General features: G+C 34.8%; 1 protein-coding gene across 1 annotated transcript in view; it reads left to right on the top strand.

Moving 5' to 3' along the window:
- The window catches only part of Octbeta2R (Octopamine beta2 receptor), a 673,234-nt gene that overhangs the window by 529,153 nt on the left and 120,086 nt on the right, over positions 1-23,995 (top strand). The window contains 1 exon segment of the mRNA XM_075292797.1: positions 5,069-7,504. Coding sequence (XP_075148912.1) covers positions 6,462-7,504 — 1,043 coding nt within the window. The 5' untranslated portion in view covers positions 5,069-6,461.

Here is a 23,995-nt window from a genome sequence, read left to right as displayed (position 1 = left end):
TCTTTTTGCATTTTGTCTACAAAGCAAAAAATCGTTTAAATATGGGGCACTTTTTTCAACACTTTATTTTAAAGATGTTTTTATACCCTCCACCATAAGATGGGGGTATATTAACTTTGTCATTCCATTTGTAACACATCGAAATATTGCTCTAAGACCCCAATAAATTACATATATATTCTGTGTCGTGGTGAAATTCTGAGTCGATCTGAGCATGTCCGTCCGTCTCTCACCCTAACTTCCCAACGAAACAAGCTATCGACTTGAAACTTGGCACAAGTAGTTGTTATTGATGTAGGTCGGATGGTATTGTAAATGGGCCATATCGGCTTGCAGACCCTCTAAGAGAAGCAAATTTCATCCGATCCAGCTGTAAATTGGTACATGGTGTTAGTATATGGTCTGTAACAACTACGTTCAATAATTATATATAGCCCCCATATAAACCGATCCCCCGATTTTGCTTGCGGAGCCTCTAAGAGAAAAAAATTTCACCCGATCCGGCTGAAATTTGGTACATGGTGTTAGTATATGCAAAAATTACCATGCAAAAATTGGTCCACATCGGTGCATAATTATATATAGCCCCCATATAAACCGATCACCAGATTTGACCTCCGAAGCCTCTTGGAAGACCAGAATTCATCTGATTCAGTTGATATTTAGTGCGTGGTGTTAATATGTGGCCTCAACCACCCATGCAAAAATTGGTCCATATCGGTTCATAATTATATATAGCCCCCATATAAACTGATCCCAAGATTTGACTTCCGGAGCCCCTTGGAGGAGCAAATTTTATCCGAGTCGGTTGAAATTTGGTACATTGTCCTAGTAAATAGCCATTAACAACCATGCCTAACTAGGTCCATATCGGTCTATAGTTATATATAGCCCTCAGATAAATCGATCCCCAATCACACAAGAATTGGTCCATATCAAGTTCATAATTGTACATATCCCCCATATAAGCGACCCCCATATTTCTGGCTCTCTACGTACCGTGCAAAAGTCCTTATCGATTCGTAATTATTTGTAGTCTTATATACACATACCTTTTTTGTCTAATAAAGGGTGATTCTTTTGAGGTTAGGATTTTCATGCATTAGTATTTGACAGATCACGTGGGATTTCAGACATGGTGTCAAAGAGAAAGATGCTCAGTATGCTTTGACATTTCATCATGAATAGACTTACTAACGAGCAACGCTTGCAAATCATTGAATTTTATTACCAAAATCAGTGTTCGGTTCGAAATGTGTTTATCGACAAATTTTGTTCAGCGATGAGGCTCATTTCTGGTTGAATGGCTACGTAAATAAGCAAAATTGCCGCATTTGGAGTGAAGAGCAACCAGAAGCCGTTCAAGAACTGCCCATGCATCCCGAAAAATGCACTGTTTGGTGTGGTTTGTACGCTGGTGGAATCATTGGACCGTATTTTTTCAAAGATGCTGTTGGACGCAACGTTACGGTGAATGGCGATCGCTATCGTTCGATGCTAACAAACTTTTTGTTGCCAAAAATGGAAGAACTGAACTTGGTTGACATGTGGTTTCAACAAGATGGCGCTACATGCCACACAGCTCGCGATTCTATGGCCATTTTGAGGGAAAACTTCGGAGAACAATTCATCTCAAGAAATGGACCGGTAAGTTGGCCACCAAGATCATGCGATTTGACGCCTTTAGACTATTTTTTGTGGGGCTACGTCAAGTCTAAAGTCTACAGAAATAAGTCAGCAACTATTCCAGCTTTGGAAGACAACATTTCCGAAGAAATTCGGGCTATTCCGGCCGAAATGCTCGAAAAAGTTGCCCAAAATTGGACTTTCCGAATGGACCACCTAAGACGCAGCCGCGGTCAACATTTAAATGAAATTATCTTCAAAAAGTAAATGTCATGGACCAATCTAACGTTTCAAATAAAGAACCGATGAGATTTTGCAAATTTTATGCGTTTTTTTTTTTTTTAAAGTTATCAAGCTCTTAACAAATCACCCTTTATATACCACGTATGGATTAAAGGGTGATACGGTCAAAATTTGGTCAAGGGAAAACGCGTGTAAATCGGTGAAATCGTTTATTTAAAAAATCAAATTAAATTTCTTTTTCAAGTTCAATTAGTATAAAATTCAGGAAAAATATTCAGTTGGGCTTTCGCTTTTCCAAATCCGAATTGCCGGGCCTCACGCTTGACACCTGCCATCAGATTTTGTACAGCCACCTTGTCCACCTTCTTCGCCGCAGAAAGCCAGTTTGCCTTGAACTGCTGCTCGTCCTTAGCAGTTTTTTTGGTCTTCTTTAGGTCCCGCTTGACAATAGCCCAGTATTTCTCAATTGGGCGTAGCTCTGGCGTGTTGGGAGGGTTCTTGTCCTTGGGAACCACCTGCACGTTGTTGGCGGCGTTCCACTCCATGGCCTTTTTACCGTAATGGCAAGATGCCAAATCCGGCCAAAACAGTACGGAACAACCGTGTTTCTTCAGGAAAGGCAGCAGACGTTTATTCAAGCACTCTTTCACATAAGCACTCTTCCACAGGTACAGATGGCTTGCCAAACCAGATATGTTTTTGCGAACTTTGACAGTTTTATGTGCTTGGCTCGATGCACGGTTGTAGACGATACACCCAGCTTATTTGCGGCATCTCGGAGAGGTTAGGGTTTCGCTTGAAACTACCGGCAACTCTCTTTGTCGTCTCAGCGGCTTCCGGTTTTCGATTTCCCCCCGATCTAGACTTCCTGGCTGTCGACAAACGTTCCCCAAACACTTTAATTACATTTGTAACGGTTGATTTGGCAACTTTTAGCGATTTTGCCAGCTTTGCGTGCGAGTAGCTCGGATTTTCGCGATGCGCGAGCAAAATTTTGATACGCTGAAGAGTGAATTCCAAAATAAAAATAGGAGCAAAATTCTACACACACACCTTCAAAATGAGGGGTGTTCAGGTTTTTTTAAATGCAAAATTAAAAGAAATACGTCAAGTTTATATTGACCAAATTTTGACCGTATCACCATTTAACTCACAATTTAGAAAACGATTTAAGATACCACAACCCAAGTAATTCGATTGGGGATGTGGTTCGTACAAGTTTCTACGCAATCCATGGTGGAGGGTACATAAGATTCGGCCTGGCCGAACTTACGGCCATATATACTTATTACTTTAAACATAGAACAATTTCTACTGGAAGTCGAGTCTTAATTTTTGAGAATAAAGTTGTCGTTAACTCGTTTTTAAAGGATTTTGATAGCATATGAAGAAAAATATCTAAAAACCCGAAAAATTAAAATTTGCATGTACACAAACCCCAAATTTATTCTCTTTTAAATGTGTGTCCTAAAAATATCCTTACATGTATTCTGCGCTTCTTTGGCTCGGAATCAATACCAAAATTTTTAAAGTAAAGACAAAATCTTTGGAACCGGGCATGCTTTTTTTTTTGCAGTGTGCAATTTACAAAGGAAGTGGGGGAAGGTTCTGATGTTAATATGAAGTAACGGCTAGTGCTTATATAATTGCTTTGCCATGTGAATTACACCCTCCACCTAAATTGAGGGAGTTTAAGATTGCTATGCCCTGCACCCAGAAAGAAGTGTCTTCGAAACTAAAGGAAAAAATGTTCATCAATTTAGTTTAGCCATTTTATTTCCATTCAGTTAAATTTTTGTGTCAAATAATAAAATTTACTTGTTTCAGTAAAAAAATCCTAAACTGAAAGCAGTTAGGAATAGTTCATTAACTAGAATAAGGCATGTAATTTTACTAATACTGTTTTCTTCACTGGGTATAAGAATTTACTACTGAACAATAAAATTTTATTCACTGATAACAAAGCATTCGTAAAAATAAACAAAACCCGAACTAAAACCAAGTTTCCTCAAATTTAGTAAAGTTTCTTATATAATGATAAATTTATTTATTTATTTTATTTATTTATATTCCTACTACGAAGTATTCAATCCTTTCAAAACTTAAGGAAGCACACTTATTAGAATATAGGAAAATTTCCAACATTTCTTTTATCTACCTGTAATCGATACCTGTCATCGATGTAATCGATGTGTTTGCGCGTGGGTTGTTTTTTTAGTTGGAATCGCGTTGTTATGGTATACTAAGAGATTGTTTAAAATAATATAGTAAATTAATATAATAAAAAAACAAATATAATATATAAAATATTTGTTATTTTAAATTAGTGAGAAAAATTTTCGTTTGTTGGAAATTGGTTTATAAAAAAAGAAAACACCAGCAGAATAACAACCTCTCCATTCGACTTCATATTGGAATCTTCGATTATCAGGTAATATTCAGTAACACTAACCTTTTGTGAAAAAATTGGTTTAGAATTTTTTGTTTATATTTGTAGGTATTGAAATTGTAAAAGGTGGACAAAATTTCTAGGCAGCAACTTATTCAAAGTGAAAGGTACTAGAAGAAGAAAAAATGTGTTTTAATATTTCAAGGCCAGTCCATGCTGTTGATTCTAAATAAATATATTTAATATATTAATAAAACATGTCTTTTATTGAAGAAAAAATTGCCTATATAAATAAATAAAATTCTATTTAAAAACGAAGAAAAGCAGTTCTAATTTTGAAGTAAAAGGTTTACCACAAATATGTAAGATTTATCCAAATGAATGAAAAAAGTTCAATAAAATCATTCCATATATGAATTCAATTCAGTTAAATTTTTTCATTATGTAGTATAGTGGTACATAAATATAGGAAAATGTTAACTAATATATGGAATGCATTCTACCTAATTTCTACGAAAATCATATCGTTCAAACAAATAAAAATGTCTTTGGCGCTATACGAAGTTCAATTTTCTTCACAATAAGTTCATTTTAACTTAAAGAAGAGGTCACTTTTTTCTGGGTGTGTGTAAAATATCGAACTCTCGATTTTCTATTGTGTGTACTCCGATTTTTTAGTAATATTTTCAATATCATGAAAACACCCTGTATACCGGCATAGATGCCCAAAAAAATTAATTACAATATCAATTTAAAATAAAGAAAAAGTAATTTATTTTTGTTTTTTTTTCTGTGTTTTTTTTTTCTCAGTACAGCGCAGAATGGCAAAAACAACGGAAAATGATAAAAACCAAAGCAAGTACAATCATTCGCAGCAACAGAACCAGAAACAGCCTCATCAACGCCAACACCAACGACACCAACAACTACAACAACAACGGCAACAAGAATTAAGGAAAAGAACTAAAATTTATTTATACAAAATCTAAAATAAAAAACCAAAAAACAAACAGACAGACATAAAAATACAATTTTACCAAAGGCATCAAACGATAGACAAGAAAAGAAAAAAACCACAACAGAAACAAAATTAAATTTAATGACAACTAACGAAACAACTGTGGTGAGAGAAATAAGAAAGAAAAACAACAACAACAAAAACGCAAATACCAAAGACACACTCATTAAATTAATACGAAAAACACAACGATTATCAGAGTGAACAGAAGAATTTCCTTGGGTTTATTTTTTTTTTGCTCATACTACAAGCGACGAGTGCCCACTATCACCTACGCCAGCTATTACGGGATGTCGAGTCGAGATGTGACCGCGACCTCGACCATCATAAAAATGAGGGAAAATTCTCCAATTATCATTGGCAATGACAATTGTAAAAAAAACCGAAGACATTATAATAAAATAAACGCCACCGATCACCCCGCAGCTAATACGAAAAAATAATCACAATTTTCAAATAAAACAAAAATAAAAAAAATTTAAAAAATTATTACAAATATATGCAAAACAAATAAAATCGAAAAAAAAAAACAATCTTAAGAGAGACATTTCTTGGTCATCCAAACTGACAACCTAAAGCAAGCAACGAAAATTGATAGAAAAAAAAACAGAAATTTTCAAGAGATTTTTTTTTCGTGTTTCGACTTCTGGCGGTGAACATTTATTGTTGTATTTTTCATGATGATCACCATGGGTTTTTTTTTTGGAAAATTTAGACTTTGAATAAAAATATTTTGAAATCGAGTCCTCAGTCGTCGTAGAACATAAAAAAGAGCAACGCGCGCGTGTGTTCAAAATCAATTTCCAATATTGTGAAGAAAAAAAATAACGAATATTCAAACAACAACGTGTCATCATAGGGCTTAACGAATAATAATTCTTAGTGAAATCCCCACATTTCATTGCAAAAAAAAAAAAAAAAACAAAAGTGAAAGTGTTACAAAAAAAAAATGTGAATAAAAAATTTACAAAAAAAAAAATATAAATGCTTATAAGAATAATTAAACAGCAATAATATTTATAAAAAAAATACACAAAAAATAGTCAATAAGAAAATCCCCATACTCCAAACCAAAAAAATAAAATCACTTAGAAAAATTATATATTTATTAATTTCTTAAAACAAAAATTGCCATTATAAAAAAAAACATAAGTTCAAGTCATCCATAATAGAAAATTCTTTGTAATGTCTAAAATACCAAAAACTTCGAGTGCATCCATAACCAGCCAAGCAGCGTCAGCGCCAGCATCACTTAACAAGACTGCATCAGCACTAACTAGGACAGCACATGTGAATGATGTTGTGATGTCAAAGTCAAGGCCACTATGGCAAGAGGAGAGTACAGGCACGGGCGCCAATGACTCAAGTGTTAGTAGTGCATCCAGTGCAAATGCTGCCAATCTCTATACCCCCACCAATCTAAGTAGAACATTTAAGGAAAATGTTTTACATCGAATACGGCGACGGCATAGAAGGCCGTATACTAAAACCAAAGACTCTAGACTATCATCATCATCATCAGCATCATCATCATCGTGGGCAAGTGATGCAGAAACAAACGAATCACAAACATTGTCGTCTAGCCCTTGTTGTCTACCCTCATCTTCTTCTACATTACTGGCGGCCTCCTCCTCCCCATCATCAGCATCATCATCTTATAAATCTACAACAACTGCAATTAGTACAACAACCTTAGGCGCCGCTCTTGCAGCTGCCTTTTGGCATACAGCGAATAGCATTAGTGTAGCTGCTGCTGCAGCCACCTCCGATCCCTATGCCATGCCTCACAGTTCTTCTTCTTCATCGTCTTTAACGCATCATCATTCTTCAGTGCATCAGCAACATTACGCACCACCACCACCTGCTCCAGCGCTTTCTTCGTTCCTATCATATGATATGGATGCTTTGCATTCCATGTCATTGGTGGACGGTTCATCGGTGGTGGCCCAACAACAACAACAATTGGATGAAATAGCATCTGTAAATGCCACCACAACTGCCGCTCAATATTTACACAATTTAGTCTCATCCACTGCCGCCACCGCTCTAACCTCTTCGATGAATTCTTCATATTTCGATGACGCAGGTGGTGGCGCCGATGATGAGAGCAGCTGGTTAGATGATTTGGGTTTGATAGCAAAAGCTTCCGTCATGTTGATAATCATTATTGCCGCCATATTTGGAAATCTACTTGTTATTATTTCTGTGATGCGTGTTAGAAAATTAAGGTAAGTTAGCAAGTTCTAATCTCTAGAAAGTGTATTAATTAAAGGATAACTAAGGACATTTGATTAAAATAAAACTCGGATGATGGAAAGCACACCTATATGGGATGTATATTAGGGTATACCGATGCTCATGAAGACTATGAACAGGGAAATAGGATGGACCGGATAACGAAAAAATTTGCCTTTTCCGCGAAAACCTGGTTGTGACCATCGGTTAACCGGTTTTCCATATTTCAATGAAATTTCTTTCTATATTTCACATATTTCTTCCAAAAGAGGAACTTTTTGCAGAGATATACTGCAGGTGAGAAACAAATGACTACCCTACGGAAAATTAGTGCAAATTGCCACTAATGAACCCATTACAGGACTGGTACTAGTGCTCCAGTTTATCAACATTTTTAATTGTCATATAATTTATTGATTTTTATACTCACTTGATATTAAAAATCTTTTTGAATTCACACTTTTACTACAATACAACTATCAGAATTATTTATTGTTCAACATATTCCTTTTTGGTGCGATACGAACGGAAATAGGGTCCTAAACATTTGTCCCAGACTTTTTCAATAGCAGTTGTCTATGGGGTAGTCCTACTACACTGAAAAAAAAAAGTGCACCCACCAGAAAGAAAACTTTTGATTAATTTTAGAAAATTTTGAATAGTTTTAGAAATTTTTAACTAAACAGTATTACAAGCGCTGGCATCACGCCGATATCACAAAAGTAAGTAAATATTTTTCGAAAAATACAAGAAAATTTATTAGACATAAATAATTTTTTTCACTTTTTAAAAAAATTTTGTAGTTTGAAGGAAAAAATTGGAGTTCAAAATTGCAAGAATGTCTTTAGTGACATACGAAGTTCATGATTGACGCTGTTGTAGTAAAATTTACAAATTTAAAGAAATAATGAACTATTTTGTGAGAAGTACGAATTTAGTAAAACTTTTTACTTCATTTGTGTATAATTTTTTCCCGTCTTTTAGTTCATTTAACTAAGGTACGCAAAAAATTATTACAGTAAATGAAACTTTCTCCAAATATAATAATTTCATGAACTAAAAAATAGTTAAATTGGCTTTAGTGAAATAGTGAGTTCACTTTTTTTTTAGTGTAAGTTGTTCCAGGACGTGTCCTTTGGGATGAGTCCAAGTCGTGTCCTAAAGTGTAAATTTTCTCAGCCAATGACAAACCCATGTTAAAGTCACCTGTCCATTCCATACGCTTGGACCAGAACTCTGACTGGTCCATACACACCAGCGACTAACCCTGTACCGGTCCTGGGGTTGATCCATTTACCGTAGGGTACTTACAACACAGTTTCACTAATTAAATGAAGAGATTTTAGTCAAACGACATTCCACTTAGTTGTAAAGTCATTTCTTTGAGCGCAAATAAACCCGAATTTATTAGAAGCGTTGTGATATTGTCTCAAATCTTTTTTTACTTGCTTGTAAAGACAATGTTGTTTGACTAAAATATCGGTCCTCAGAAAATAAACAATTTCGGATATCTACAATCAGTCAACGAGTATTTTCAGCGCAAAAGGAGCACCTTAACTGCATTAAACATTGATGAGTAAAGGTTCATGTTTTGGTATAGCCCCCATATAGACCGATCTTCCGATTTTATCCACTTTGCCTCAAATTGAAAATCTAGAGGTATTTTAGGACCATAAAGTAGATTTTATCCAATTTGCTGAAATTGGAAATAGAGAGGTCCATGTTGTGATATAGATCCCATATAGACCGATCTCCAGATTTAAAAATAAAAACCGTAGTTTTTATCCGATTTGCCTGAAATAATAAGTATACAGTAATTTTAGACTCGAAAAAAAAACGTGTATCGGATTCAGTTTTTATCGGTCCAGTTGGGAAAGCTTCCCTGAAAATTGCTGGAAACGGAATGTAAAATTTCCAGATTTTACTTCTTGTAATCACTTAAATAATGGGGGGGGGGGGTGAAAATCTACAGATTTTAGATTTCAAATCAAGACGTTATTTCATCATTTTCTAGCACACTTACAAGAGATGTTAATGATTCCTTTAAAACTCAAACGAAAATTCTTCTTATAAATCCAGAATCTGATATAGTATTCATTTAACCTAACCTAACCTAGTATTCATAGGTAAAATCCTTACATTTATCTTCGGGAAGTGTACTGCTTGAACTGTTCTGCTTTGGAGAATATCTCCCCCCTGAAATTTCAAGGGAAACTGTAATATGTGATTCGTGGTGGTGGGTATTTAAGATTCGGCCCGGTCGAACTTACTGCTGTATATACTTGTTTTTTTTTACTTTTTTCTTATTTTTATAAGTTTGATCTGTGCCTACCAGACATATTGATTGTAGACCCCATAAAATATATACCGATCGACTCAGAATCACCTCCTGAGTCGATCTAGCGCTTGGAGTCCGTCCGTCCGTCTGACAATGTATTTGTTGTTCACAGGATTCCGGTCGCAATTATTAACGGATTTTGATGAAATTTGGTACAGGGAGTTTGTTGGACACAAGGACGAACGCTATTGAATTTGGTAGAAATCGGATGAAATTTAAATATAGCTCCCATATAAATGTATCGCCCGATTTTGCCAAATTAGGTCATAAAACCCTTATTTATCAACCGATCTTACTCAAAGTTGGCTAAATATAATCTTCTATAGCACTAACTATATGTGCAAAAAATCATCGAAATCGGTTCAGATTTAGCAATAGCTCCCATATATATGTACCGTCCGATTTTTCTAAATTTGGCCATAAACCCCTTATTTATCAACCGATCTTACTCAAAGTTGGCTAGATCCAGTCCTCTATAGTACTAACAGTATGTACAAAATTTCCTCGAAATCGGTTCAGATGTAGATAACATATAGCTCCCATATATGTATCGCCCGATTTTGAAAATTTTGCCCCTAATAACTTTATGTTTGACCATAGAGACCTCATTTCTTAACTGATCTTACTCAAATTTTGCACAAGGTAACTTTTTGTGGTACTAATCAAACCCGCAAAATATTATGCAATTTGGTTCAGATTTACATATAGCTCCCATATATATGCATCGCTCGATTTTCCCAAATTTGGCCATAATACTCTTATTTATTAACCAATGTTACTCAAATTTCAAATATGATCGGCTAGATCATATTTATACGTACTTGTAGCTTTTACATACGAATATTGCTCGATTTGTACAAATTTGGATTTATTACCAACACTAATTGAGCGATTTTATCTTTTTATACCCTCCACCATAGGATGGGGATCATTCCGTTTGTAACACATCGAAATATTGCTCATTGATATAGGTCGGACGGTACTGCAAATGGGCCATATCGGTCCACTTTTACGTATAGCCCCCATATAAACGGACCCCCAAAATTGGCTTGCGAGGCCTCTAAGAGACGCAAATTTCATCCGATCCGGCTGAAATTTGGTACATGGTGTTAGTATATGGTCTCTAACAACCATGCAAAAATTGGTCTACATCGGTCCATAATTATATATAGCCCCCATAAAAACCGATACCCCGATTTGGCTTGCAGAGCCTCTACGAGAAACAAATTTCATCCGATCCGGCTGAAACTTGGTACATGATGTTAGTATATAGTCTCTAATGACCATGCAAAAATTGGTCCGTATCGGTGCATAATTATATATAGCCCCCATATAAACCGATCCCCCGATTTGGCTTGCAGAGCCTCTAAGAGAAACAAATTGCATCCGATCCGGCTGAAATTTGGTACATGATGTTAGTATATGGTCTCTAATGACCATGCAAAAATTAGTCCACATCGGTCCATAATTATATATAGCCCCCATATAAACCGGAGATTTGACCTACGGAGCCTCTTGGAAGACCAAAATTAATCTGATTCAGTTGAAATTTGGTACGTGGTGTTAATATATGGCCTCAAGAAACAATGCAATAAGTGGTCGAAATCGGTCCATAATTATATATAGCCCCATGTAAACCGATCCCCAGATTTGACCTCTGGAGGCCCTTAGAAGAGAAAAATTCATCAGATTTGTTTGAAATTTTGTACGTGATGTTAGTATATGGTATCCAACAATCATGCACGAATTGATTCATATCAGTCCATAATTATACATAGCCCCCCATATAAACCGATCCCCAGATTTGACCCCCGTTGCTTTTCGGAGAAGCAAAATTCATCCGATCTGGTTGACATTTGGAACGTGGTGGTAGTATATGATATTTAACAACCATGCCAAAAGTGGTCCATATCAGTCCGCAATCATATATAGCCCCCATATAAACCGATCCCCAGATTTTGTTTTGGAGCCACATTGTGCTAGTATATGGCCGTTAACAACCATGCCTAATTAGGTCCATATCGGTCTATAGTTATATATAGCCCTCAAATAAATCGATTTCCAATCACAGATTTTGTTTTGGAGCCACATTGTGCTAGTATATGGCCGTTAACAACCATGCCTAATTAGGTCCATATCGGTCTATAGTTATATATAGCCCTCAAATAAATCGATCCCCAATCACAAAAAATTGGTCCATATCAAGTTCATAATTGTATATATCCCACATATAAGTGACCCCCATATTTCAATTCTGGTTCTCTACGTACCGTGCAAAAGTCCATATCGATTCGTAATTATTTGTAGACTTACATACACACCTTTTTTGTCTAATATATACCACGTATGGACTAATTCACAATTTAGAAAACGATGTTAAGAAGTTTTAAGATACCATAACCCAAGTATTTCGATTGTGGATGACAGTCTTTCGTAGATGTTTCTACGCAATCCATGGTGGAGGGTACATAAGATTCGGCCTGCCCGAACTTACGGACGAATATACTTGTTTTTGTTGATTTTTCTATTTTTTTGTTTTTGTGCGAAATTTAATTGTTCAAAACTTTAATTTTCACTTAGAACGACCTAATTCCGTACTTTGTTAGACTTGTCCAAAAGGATTGCATCGAAAGTGGAAAAAATCGATAGGGGATTCCGGGATACGCTTTAAAAAAATGTTTGTGGACTTGTACAAAAGGCCTGCATCGGAAGTGGAAAAAATTGGAGGAGGATTCCGGGATGCACTTTAAAAGAAACGTTTTGGAACAACTTCCAATTTTTTTTTGTGGGTAGATATGATTAGTTCACATAATTGGTCTCTTTAATCAGATACTCCCTTAAATGGAGAGATCTAACATCAAATCTAAAATCGAACACCATATCTAATGTAGCTTATCTTATATATACAATGCTATAGACATCAGATCAAGTCCAATATTGAAATCTTATCAGATCTAATTCCATTGTCTTTATATATAATCAGATTTTATCATTTTTCGGATATAGAAGAATATTTTTTAGGCAGAATTGATAAAATCGAATATCTAAAATTTTCGCATGAGTTTTATTTGCCTTAAAATTGTATTTCCTCTTTCAGTAGCATGTAAAAATACATTTCGAAAAATTTTTCAACATAAGTGCATATTATTAAAATTCCTTTCCACCCACATTTTGTTTAGTAATTTCTATTCTATGAAAAAATTCACAAATTATAGTTATGGTGTTGTACGTGACCATTATTGTCATTCCAATTTAATTGAATACTAATGCTTCGAATTCTTTGCGTGGTGTCATCAATTAAATACTGTGTACAAGCCATGCCACAACGATGGTGAGAAGTTTATGGTAATTAAAACTGACTGTAATTAAATGCAATTGCTTCGTTTGATAAACAGATTTCAATTAGTATCTTATTTGAGGGGCGGCGGAAGCATACAATTATTTGGTGATGATAGATCACATAGATAGAATCTGTACCAAAAAGTTAATAGCAAAACGAAAAACGTTACAATAAAAAATGCACAACAATAGTATGCTAGGTTTTATAGCTCCCAACTGACTTAATACCATACAGGGCTACTGATATGAAACGACACAATTAGAATCTGTTTAGATTTCTTGGAAGGCTATAATACGTACCAAACGAATTATATCGCACAAACAACAAACAAAGCAGCACTCGCGGCACGAAAGTGGGTCTGCGTATTTTAGCATATTCCCGGTGAGATGCCGTCTCAAGATAATCGACACTTTGGTATTTTTTAGTGTCAAGGTTAGGTTAGGTTGCAGCCCGATGTATTAGGCTCACTTAGATTGTTCAGGTCATTGCGATACCACAGTGATGAACTTCTCTCTTGTCACTGACTGCTGCCCGATTCCAAGTTAGGCTCAATGACAAGGGACCTCCTTTTTATAGCCTAGTCCGAACGGCGTTCCACATTGCAGTGAAACCACTTAGAGAAGCTTTGAAATCCTCAGAAATGTCACCAGCATTACTGAGGTGGGCTCCCGTGGTGCCAAGGTTAGTTAGTTGCAGAGGTTAGTTAGTTGCAGACCGGAATATCAGGCTCACTTAGATTGTTCAGATCATTGCGATACCACATTGTGATGAACTTCTCTCTTGTCACTGACTGACTGCGAATCTGCATTGACTATAAAAAGGAGCCATTTTACATTGCGCTGAAATCACTTTGAAATTAAAAACAAGTAAGTAAAGTAGAAAGTCGGGCTGGGCCGACTATATCATACCCTAAACCACCATTACAGAATTAGTAATCATAAGCATTTGTGGGGTAATATATAGGTCTGGGAGATAAACCGCAGTTGCATATTTAAGAAAATTAAGGGGTACATGTCTATGGGTGCTTTGTGTCAATCTGACTATAGCTCATAGTCAATGTTGCCAAGGAAACTGTTCGGTTTACCCTACAAATACAAAAAAAGTTCCCTACTTTCCCATACATTCCCAAACAATTTTCCCTACTATATTTTTCGTTAAATTTAAAAAATTTTACAAAACAAAAATGGTTCTAAGTACTTTATTATCTTAAAACATGAATATGCAACGTATATAACATAGAATATAAATTTGTATTACTACCACGGTTGCCACAGTTGGTAGAATTCTACCCAAATTAGTAATCTTTTTTGTTAAATCTCTATAAAAATAAAATTTTGGAAAAAGTTTTTATAAACAAATTTTTGTGAGAAATTTTTCTATAGATATAAAATTTTGACAATAATTTTTTATAAAAATTCCACAGAAATAAAATTTTTAGAAAATTTTTTATAGAAATAATATTTTGAAAAAAATTCTATAGAAATAAAATGTTGACAAAATTTTCTACAGGAATAAAGTTTACCACACATTGTAAACTTTATTCCTGTAGCCTTGCCGGCTTATAATTTCCTCCTCTAGAGCCACCAAAATGTAAAAAATTATTACAAATTGTGTTGAGTGAAAATATCCGACATTGTGGCCCTACGTCTCTACAAGACGCTATATATTAGAAAAACCCTACTTATAGGGAATTTCCCCTACTTCTAGCAACGCTGGCTGTGCGCCTACGGAGTTAGTATGCCACTAATATTGAGCCCATTATTAAAAAAGAGAAAATCGTTAATTTAGTGTGGGTAATAAATACAAATTTGTAAAAATCGAGCAATATTCTTATGTAAGAGCTACAAGTATGTATAAGTACGATCGGCTAGTATATCAAAATTTGAAATTTGAGTAACATTGGTTAATAAATAAGAGTACTATGGCCAAATTTGTGAAAATCGAGCGATGCATATATATGGAAGCTATATCTAAATCTGAACCAATTTGCATAATATTTTGCGGGTTTGATTAATACCACAAAAGGTTACCTTGTGCAAGATTTGAGTAAGATCAGTTAAGAAATGAGGCCTGTATGGTCAAACATAAGGTTATTAGGGGCGAATTTTTCAAAATCGGGTGATACATATATGGGAGCTATATCTACATCTGAACCGATTTCGATGAAATTTTGCACATATAGTTAGTACTATAGAGGACTGGATCTAGCCAACTTTTAGTAAGATCGGTTAATAAATAAGGGTTCTGTGGCCAAATTTGGGAAAATCGGGCTATACATATATATGGGAGCTATATCTAAATCTGAACCGATTTCAATGATTTTTTGCACATACAGTTAGTGCTATAGAAGACTACATTTAGCCAAATTTGGGTAAGATCGGTTGATAAATAAGGGTTTTATGGCCAAATTTAGAAAAATCGGGCGGTACATATATATGGGAGCTATAGCTAAATCTGAACCGATTTCGAATATTTTTTGCACATATAGTTAGTGCTATAAAAGATTATATTTAGCCAACTTTGAGTAAGATCGGTTGACAAATAAAGGTTTTGTGGCCAAATTTGGGAAAATCGGGCGATACATATATATGAGAGCTATATCTAAATCTAAACCGATTTGAATGAAATTTTGCAGACTTGAAGGACGATGGAAAAGATTACCTTTTGCCAAATTTGGTGACGATCCGTTGGAAAAAAAGCGCAACGTGACCCCATTTGTCGAAATCGGGCGATACATATATATGGGAGCTATATCTAAATTTGATCCGATTTCTTCCAAATTCAATAGCGTTGGTCCTTGTGCCCAAAAAACTCCCTGTACCAAATTTCATCAAAATCGGTTAATAATTGCGACCGGAATCCTGTGAACAACAAATACATGGACAGACGGACGGACACCAAGCGCTAGATCGACTCAGGAGGTGATTCTGAGTCGATCGGTATATATTTTATGGGGCCTAAAATCAATATTTCTGGTAGGCACATTTTTTGGCCGATCAAACTTATTATACCCTGACCACTATGTGGTTTAGGGTATAATAATGTTTTTGTTCGTTATTTTAAGAAAATATATTTTGAAGGAAAAATTAGAGTTAAACAAGTATATACGGCCGTAAGATCGGCCAGGCCGAATCTTATGTACCCTCCACCATGGATTGCGTAGAAACTTCTACGAAAGACTGTCATCCACAATCGAATTTCTAAAAATCGAATTTTCGAAATTGTGAGTTAGTCCATACGTGGTATATATTAGACAAAAAAGTTATGTATAGGTAAGTCTACAAATAATTACGAATCGACATGGAAATTGAAATATGGGGGTCGCTTATATGGGGGCTATATATAATTATGAACTTGATATGGACCAATTTTGTGTGATTGGGGATCGATTTATCTGAGGGTTATATATAACCATAGATCGATATGGACCTAGTTAGGCATGATTGTTAATGGCCATATACTAGCACAATGTACCAAATTTCAACTCGGATGAAATTTGCTCCTCCAAGAGGCTCCAAAACCAAATCTCGGGATCGGTTTATGTGGGGGCTATATATGATTATGGACTGATATGGACCACTTTTGGCATGGTTGTTAAATATCATATACTACCTCCACGTACCAAATTTCAACCAGATCGGATGAATTTTGCTTCTCCAAAAGGCACAGGAGGTCAAATCTGGGGATCGGTTTATATGGGGGCTATATATAATTATGGACCAATTTTTGCATGGTCATTAGAGACCATATACTAACACCATATACCAAATTTCAGCCGGATCGGATGAAACGTGCTTCTCTTAGAGGCTCCGCAAGCCAAATCGGGGGATCGGTTTATATGGGGGCTATATGTAATTATGGACCGATGTGAACCAATTTTTGCATGGTTGTTAGAGACCATATACTAACACCATGTACTAAATTTCAGCCGGATCGGATCAAATTTCCTTCTCTTAGAGCAATCGCAATCCAAATTTGGGGGTCCGTTTATATGGGGGCTATACGTAAAAGTGGACCGATATGGCCCATTTGCAATACTATCCGACCTACATCAATAACAACTACTTGTGCCAAGTTTCAGTCGATAGCTTGTTTCGTTCGGAAGATAGCGTGATTTCAACAGACGGACGGACGGACATGCTCAGATCGACTCAGAATTTCACCTCGACCCAGAATATATATACTTTATGGGGTCTTAGAGCAATATTTCGATGTGTTACAAACGGAATGACAAAGTTAATATACCCCCATCCTATGGTGGAGGGTATAAAAATTGTTAAAATGTCTTTATCGTGACGTTCAAGACATACACAATTTAAGAAACTTATGAATGCAATATAAGAAAATATGAATTTTAGGAAAATATGAACTATTTTCTAATTTAGAAAAATATTGTACCACATTGGTATACAACTTTTTTTAGTTCACGTCATTAAAATCAACTAAAAATATATGTAACTTTGGTTTTAGCCCAGCTGGAGGTTATAAATCAAAAAGCTGCGGATGTTTTTATTTCAGATTAATTTTATTAAAGCCAATATTTCGATTTGACATCGTCAATCTTGAAATAAGAAAAATTTTCTCATTTTTGGACAAATTCTACTAAAATCAACTAATTTTTGTGAACTAAAATAAAGTTAAATAGGCTATAAAAATTTCGTTGACTGTTTTCTAAGGGTATTTGAGTTTCATACTTGCTAAACCTCACTCTCAACCATACATTAAAGGAATTCGTAACCCCCGATAAACACAAATAAATTGTACCATGCCGTCATCATCATAGTTCAGTCACCACTACTTCTATTCTTTCTAAAAAAGTGATCTCTTCCCATATAAAATGTGTTAAATCGTGCATTTTAATTGGATGTTTTTAATTTATATGCCAGCGAAAGCTGACTGACTATTAAATGCTTTAATTAAAAGTTAACCTTAATAATTGTCATCAGATAATTTAACAAGGAATATTTGCTTTATTCATACCTCTAGCTGTCCATGTAGCACAAATATTTTGCATATTTGATACGGAAAGTATAAAAAAATAAAATGCTAAATAAATGAAATTATTTCCAACAGGTAATGAAAAAATTATTGTACACAGGAAATATATGCAGGTATAATAGTTTTTCTATTCATCTTTTAATTCGATTACAGATTATAATTCATAAACCAAATCAATGAATTTAAAATCAAATTATTAAACATATTGTAGTTTTCAATTTTATTAAAAATGTTTTATTAATTTTAGTAAAGGGAGACTTTGGCTTGGAATAAATTCCAAATCCACAAAACAAGGTAATATCCATATAAATTTTATGAAAAATATCACGGAAATTCCTGAATTTAATGCCCGACAAAATTAGAGGACAAATATGGTCAAATCCCTGGGAAACCCTCCTAGTGGTAACCGACCACCACCTTACATGACATTACTTGTTATAACCTAAAACACATAGTGGTCCGGGTAAAATAGCTTTGATCTGCCCTAAAATGTGCCTACCAGAAATATTTATATACCGATCGACTAAGAATCAACTCCTGAGTCGATCTGTCCCTTGGTGACCATCCGTCTGTCTGTCCATGTATTTATTGTTCGCAGGATTCATGTCGCAATTGTTAAGCGATTTTTATGAAATTTGGCACAGAGTGTTATTTTGGAACAAGGACGACTGCTATTGAATTTGGAAGAAATCAGATCAGATTTAGATATAGCTCCCATATATTTATGTATCGCCCGATTTCGACAAATGAGTTTACATTACGCTATCACAATGGACTGAATAGTCTAAGTTAGCCTGAAATTTAATCGGGCTGCCACTTTAACCTAATCCATGTCCCTCTGCCCATCTGTCTGTCTGTTGTAATCACGCTACAGACTTCAATAATGGCGCTATCGTCTTTTTTTTTTTTTTGTTTGCAGGCATGTCAAGTTCGAAGATGGGCTATATCGGTCCAAGTTTTCATATAGTCCCCATATAAACCGACCTCCCGATTTGGGGTATTGGGCTTATAAAAACCGTAGTTTTTATCCAATATGCCTGAAATTGAAAATCAAGATGTATTTTATGACCCCATATAGACCGATCTCCCGATTTTACTTCTTGGGTTTCTAGAAACTGTATTAACTACCCGATTTGCCTGAAATTGAAAATCTAGAGGTATTTTATGACCACAAAAAGGTGTGTAAAAAATAGGACGTATCGGTCCATGTTTTGGTATAGCCCCCATATAGACCGATCTCTCGATTTTACTTCTTGGGCTTCTAGAAACTGTATTTACTATCCGATTTACCCGAAATTTGAAATCTAGAGGTATTTTAGTACCAAAAATTGGTGTAGCGAAAATGACGCATATTGGTCCATCTTTTGGTATAGGCACTGTATTTACTATCCCATTTGTCTGAAATTGAAAATTTAGAGGTATATTGGGACCACAAATAGGTGTGTCGCAAATGGGGTGCATCGGTTGATGTTTTGGTGTAGCCCTCATATACACCGATCTCCCGACTTTATGTCTTGGGCTTCTAAAATCCGTAATTTTTATTCAATTTGCCTGAAATTGGAACTCTAAAGATATTTTATGACCATCAAAAGGTGTGCGGAAAATTGTGCTTATTGGTGCATTTTTTGGGTATAGCCCCTATATAGACTGATACTATACTTCTTGGGCTTCTAGAATTCGTAGTTGTTACCCAATTTGTCTGAAATTGGAATTCTAGAGGTATTTGAGGACCATTAAGATGTGCGTCGAAAATTGTGAGTATTGGTCCATGTTTTGATATAGCCTCCATATAGACCTATCTCCCAAATGTATTTCTTGGGCTGCTAGAATATGTAGTTTTTATCCACTTTGCCTAAAATTGGAAACCTAGAGGTATTTTAGGACCACAAATATTTCAGCCGAATATGGTGTGTATCGAGCCATGTTTTGGTATAGCTCCGATCTACCGATTTACCTCATTGGGCTTCTAGAAACCGTAGTTTTCATGCGATTTGCCCGAAAATGTATCTTAGACCCTCAAAAATCTGTATCACATTTGCTTTTACCGGTCCATTTGGTAAGGCATCGATATAGACCGATTTCACTTCTTGAGGGTATAGCAGGCGAACTGATCATAAACATTGCATGAAACTGAATGTAAAATTTCCAGATTTTACTCCTCGTAATCATTTAAATAATGGCGGCAAAATTCTACAAATTTAAGATTTTAAATCAAGGCTTTCTTTCATCAATTATACGACATGTTTATGTTTTCTCTCGCTCGCAGGGAAAAAATTTGGCTGCAATGAAGAGGTAATCGCCGAAACTGAGGCCTATTTTCAAGCAAAACCGAAGGAGTACTACCAAAATGGTATCAAAAAATTGGAAGGTCGTTATAATCGTTGTATCGCTCTTGAAGGGAACTATGTTGAATAATAAAAACGAATTTTGACAAAAAAAAATATTTTTCTTTGTGACTTATCGGCCAACCTTATTTGATTCATGGTGGTGGGTATTTAAGATTTGGCCCGGCCGAATTTACTTCTGTATATAAACAAGTATATACAGAAGTAAACGACCAATTGTCGTCAAATTTGCCACAACAGTTTTTTTTAGTTTACCATTTACGTGTGCAAAATTTCATCGAAATTGCTTTCGATTTAGATGTAGCTCCCATCTATATGAATCGCCTGATTTCCTAAAATTTGGCCATAATAGCCTTATTTATGAATCGATCGTACTCAAATTTAGCACAAGATAACCTTTTGTGGTATCAACAAAACCTGGTTCAGATCGGTTCAGATTTAGATATGACATATGAATAGCCCAATTGCTCCAAATTTGGCCAAAATAACCTTATTTATTAACCTATGCTAGTCATATTTCAAAATTAGAGGTATAGGCCGATCTTATTTAGATTTATATATAGCTTTTACATAAATACCATATATTGCTCGATTTTCACAAATTTGGATACAATCCCGACACTAATTGTGCGATTTCCTCATTTTTAATAAGTGACAAACTAACTCTGTAGGTACAACAAAGTTTTCATGTCTTTAAAATACGAATGCAAATTTTGCTTAGCATTGAAGGCGCATTTCTTAATATAAAGTTTTTTGCTTGTCCAAATGTCGATAAACTTTTCAATGAAGTCGTATTGTCCTAATAATTAAGTGATTTGACTTAAAAATGGATATCATAACATGAAAGAAAGAATGTTTGGGCTAAGGTCAACTTGACTTTAATAATTCAGAAAAAATCTTTAAATTTAATGAAATTGTCTTTAAATTTTTTGCCGTTTTGCATCTTGACTACAAAGCAAAAGATCGTTCAAAAATAGGACATGTTTTTCAACACTTTATTTAAAGACGTTTTTTACTTGAAACATAGCATAATTTCTACTGGAAGACTCGACTTAATTTGGAAAATAAAGTCGTCGTTAACCAGTTTTTAAAGGACTTTGATAGCATATGAAGAAAAAAACTGAAAAAGCGAAAAATTAAAATTTGCTTCCTAGAAGCAAGTACACAAAACCCAAATTTAAAAGAGAATTTTGTGTTACAAGTATCCTTACTTGTATTCTCCGCTACTTTGGCTTGGAATCAATACCAAAATTTTTAAAGCAAAGACAAAATCTTTGGAACCGGGCATGCTTTTTTTTCAGTGTAAATATGGAAATCCGATTTATACTTCTTTCAATGATACCCCACAATTGCTTACCCATTGTTTACCCCTTCAGTAGGGGATGGTTTAGGGTATGATACAGTTGGCCCCGCCCGACTTTCTACTTTACTTACTGGTTTTTATGATTGTGAGCATTCAATAATATTCCAATTGTATAATATTGTTGCCAAAAAGAATATCTTTGCATTCTTTACCTTTCCTTTTTCGAACCTTAACAATACTCTCATTTATTCCCATAAATATCCTTTGATTAAAGCCATTGTTATTACTCTCATTAACATATCAACAAGGGTATGGAAACCCTTAACCTAAAGGGAAACTGTTAACATTTTTATTCTAATCATCGTCATTACCATCATTCGTCATCGCCTTCATCACTGTCATAATTATGACAATAATTCATTCATTCATGCCAAACTCATAGCTAAATCAAGTCAGTCAGTCAGTTCGAATGGCTCTACGTAAATGTATATTTAATTGGACATTTAGGTTTCAAATGAATTCTATTGCATTAAGAATTCCAATTCCATGCTAAGTAAATAAATGTCAAAAATTTCTAATAGAATTATTACCATCAATAATTAAGTAATAACATTTATAAATTCTGGCTCTTGTTAAAATTTTTTGAATTTTTTGAAATTGTTGTGAATTATGAGTGGCATTCTTGTATGGTACGAAACAAACGAGGTAATGATTCCATTTCTTATAAGGCAATAGAATTAGCATTTTTGTCACTTGATTTCTTTATGCTGATTGATCATTGTGTCCGATGAAATGTTGAGGGCAAATTGAGTTTTAAAATTTGAATAAATTAACAAAAATAAAGTACAAATATCTTTGGGGAAAAATCTAACAACAATTAGATTATAAATATTTTTACGCCATTTAATTCTAAATAAGGCCACTAGCATCAAGATAAAGTGGATAATCGGCGTATTAGAAATTAATAAGTAGAATGTGAGTATGGCATTAAAAAAAAATGTGCTAGTCGAAATAAGGACCTAATATGGAAGAGTGGTTTGGTGCGTGAAATCTTGAAATATAATCTGATAAAGTCGTCGAGTGATTGATATAGTGATTGATATAGATCAGAAGATAAGCATTTCAAAGCTTCACGTAAGACATATCCTGGAAAAAAAATGTTGCTAGCCCCTAACAAAAAGCGTAAACGTAAGACCATTTCCGAACATATTCAAGCGAAACACAGGTCCATTCGTACAAGGAAAAAGTCGCCACAGTGGGCTGCATCCGAGGAATGTGCAACAAAAAACATTGAGACGGTCTTATCGGCCGGAAAGATTGTTTTCCGTTATGTACACGATATGAACCACGTCGGTTATCTACACTGAAAAAGACATTTCTTTTCTCAGAAACGAAGTTTTCGAAAAAGATTTCTTTTTGCCCATAAACAATATTGTTTGCAAACAAGTAAAACAAAGTAGAGACAAGTGTTAAATTGGTTGTAAAATTTTCTCTTCAAGTAACACAACCCAGTAAGTTAGGTTAGGTATAGTGGTTACCACAAATGGTCAATTTCTCTTTTGCCGTGAGTGCTGCCCGATTCTACACTGAAAAAAATATTGTCGTGAGGTTAAAGTTTTCGTGTCTTTAAAATACGAATGCAAATTTTGCTTAGCATAGAAGACGCATTTCTCTAATATAAAGATTTTTTCCTTGTCCAAAAGACGATAAACTTTTCAGTGAAGTCGTATTGTCCTTATAATTAAGTGATTTGAACTAAAAATGGGTATCATAACATGAAAGAAAAAATGTTTGGGCTAAGGTCAACTTGACTTTAACAATTCAGAAATATTCTTTAAATTTAATGAAATTGTCTTTTTGTATCTTGACTACAAAGCAAAAAATCATTCAAATGTAGGACATGTTTTCCAAAACTTTATTTTAAAGAAGTTTTTTACTTGAAACATAGCATAATTTCTACTGGAAGACGAGTCTTAATTTGGAAAATAAAGTTGTCGTTAACTTGTTTTTAAAGGACTTCGATAGCATATGAAGAAAAAAAGATGAAAAAGCGAAAAACCAAAATTTCCTTCCTAGAAGCAAGTACACAAAACCCTAATTTAAAAGAGAATTGTGTCTTAAAAGTATCCTTACTTGTATTCTCCGCTTCTTTGGCTCGGA

Source organism: Haematobia irritans, chromosome 1 (genome assembly GCF_050003625.1).
Source record: "Haematobia irritans isolate KBUSLIRL chromosome 1, ASM5000362v1, whole genome shotgun sequence".
NCBI classification, from domain to species: Eukaryota; Metazoa; Arthropoda; class Insecta; order Diptera; family Muscidae; genus Haematobia; species Haematobia irritans.
The sequence above is the reverse complement of the archived record's forward strand: the minus strand, read 5'-3'. Positions and strand labels throughout refer to the sequence as shown.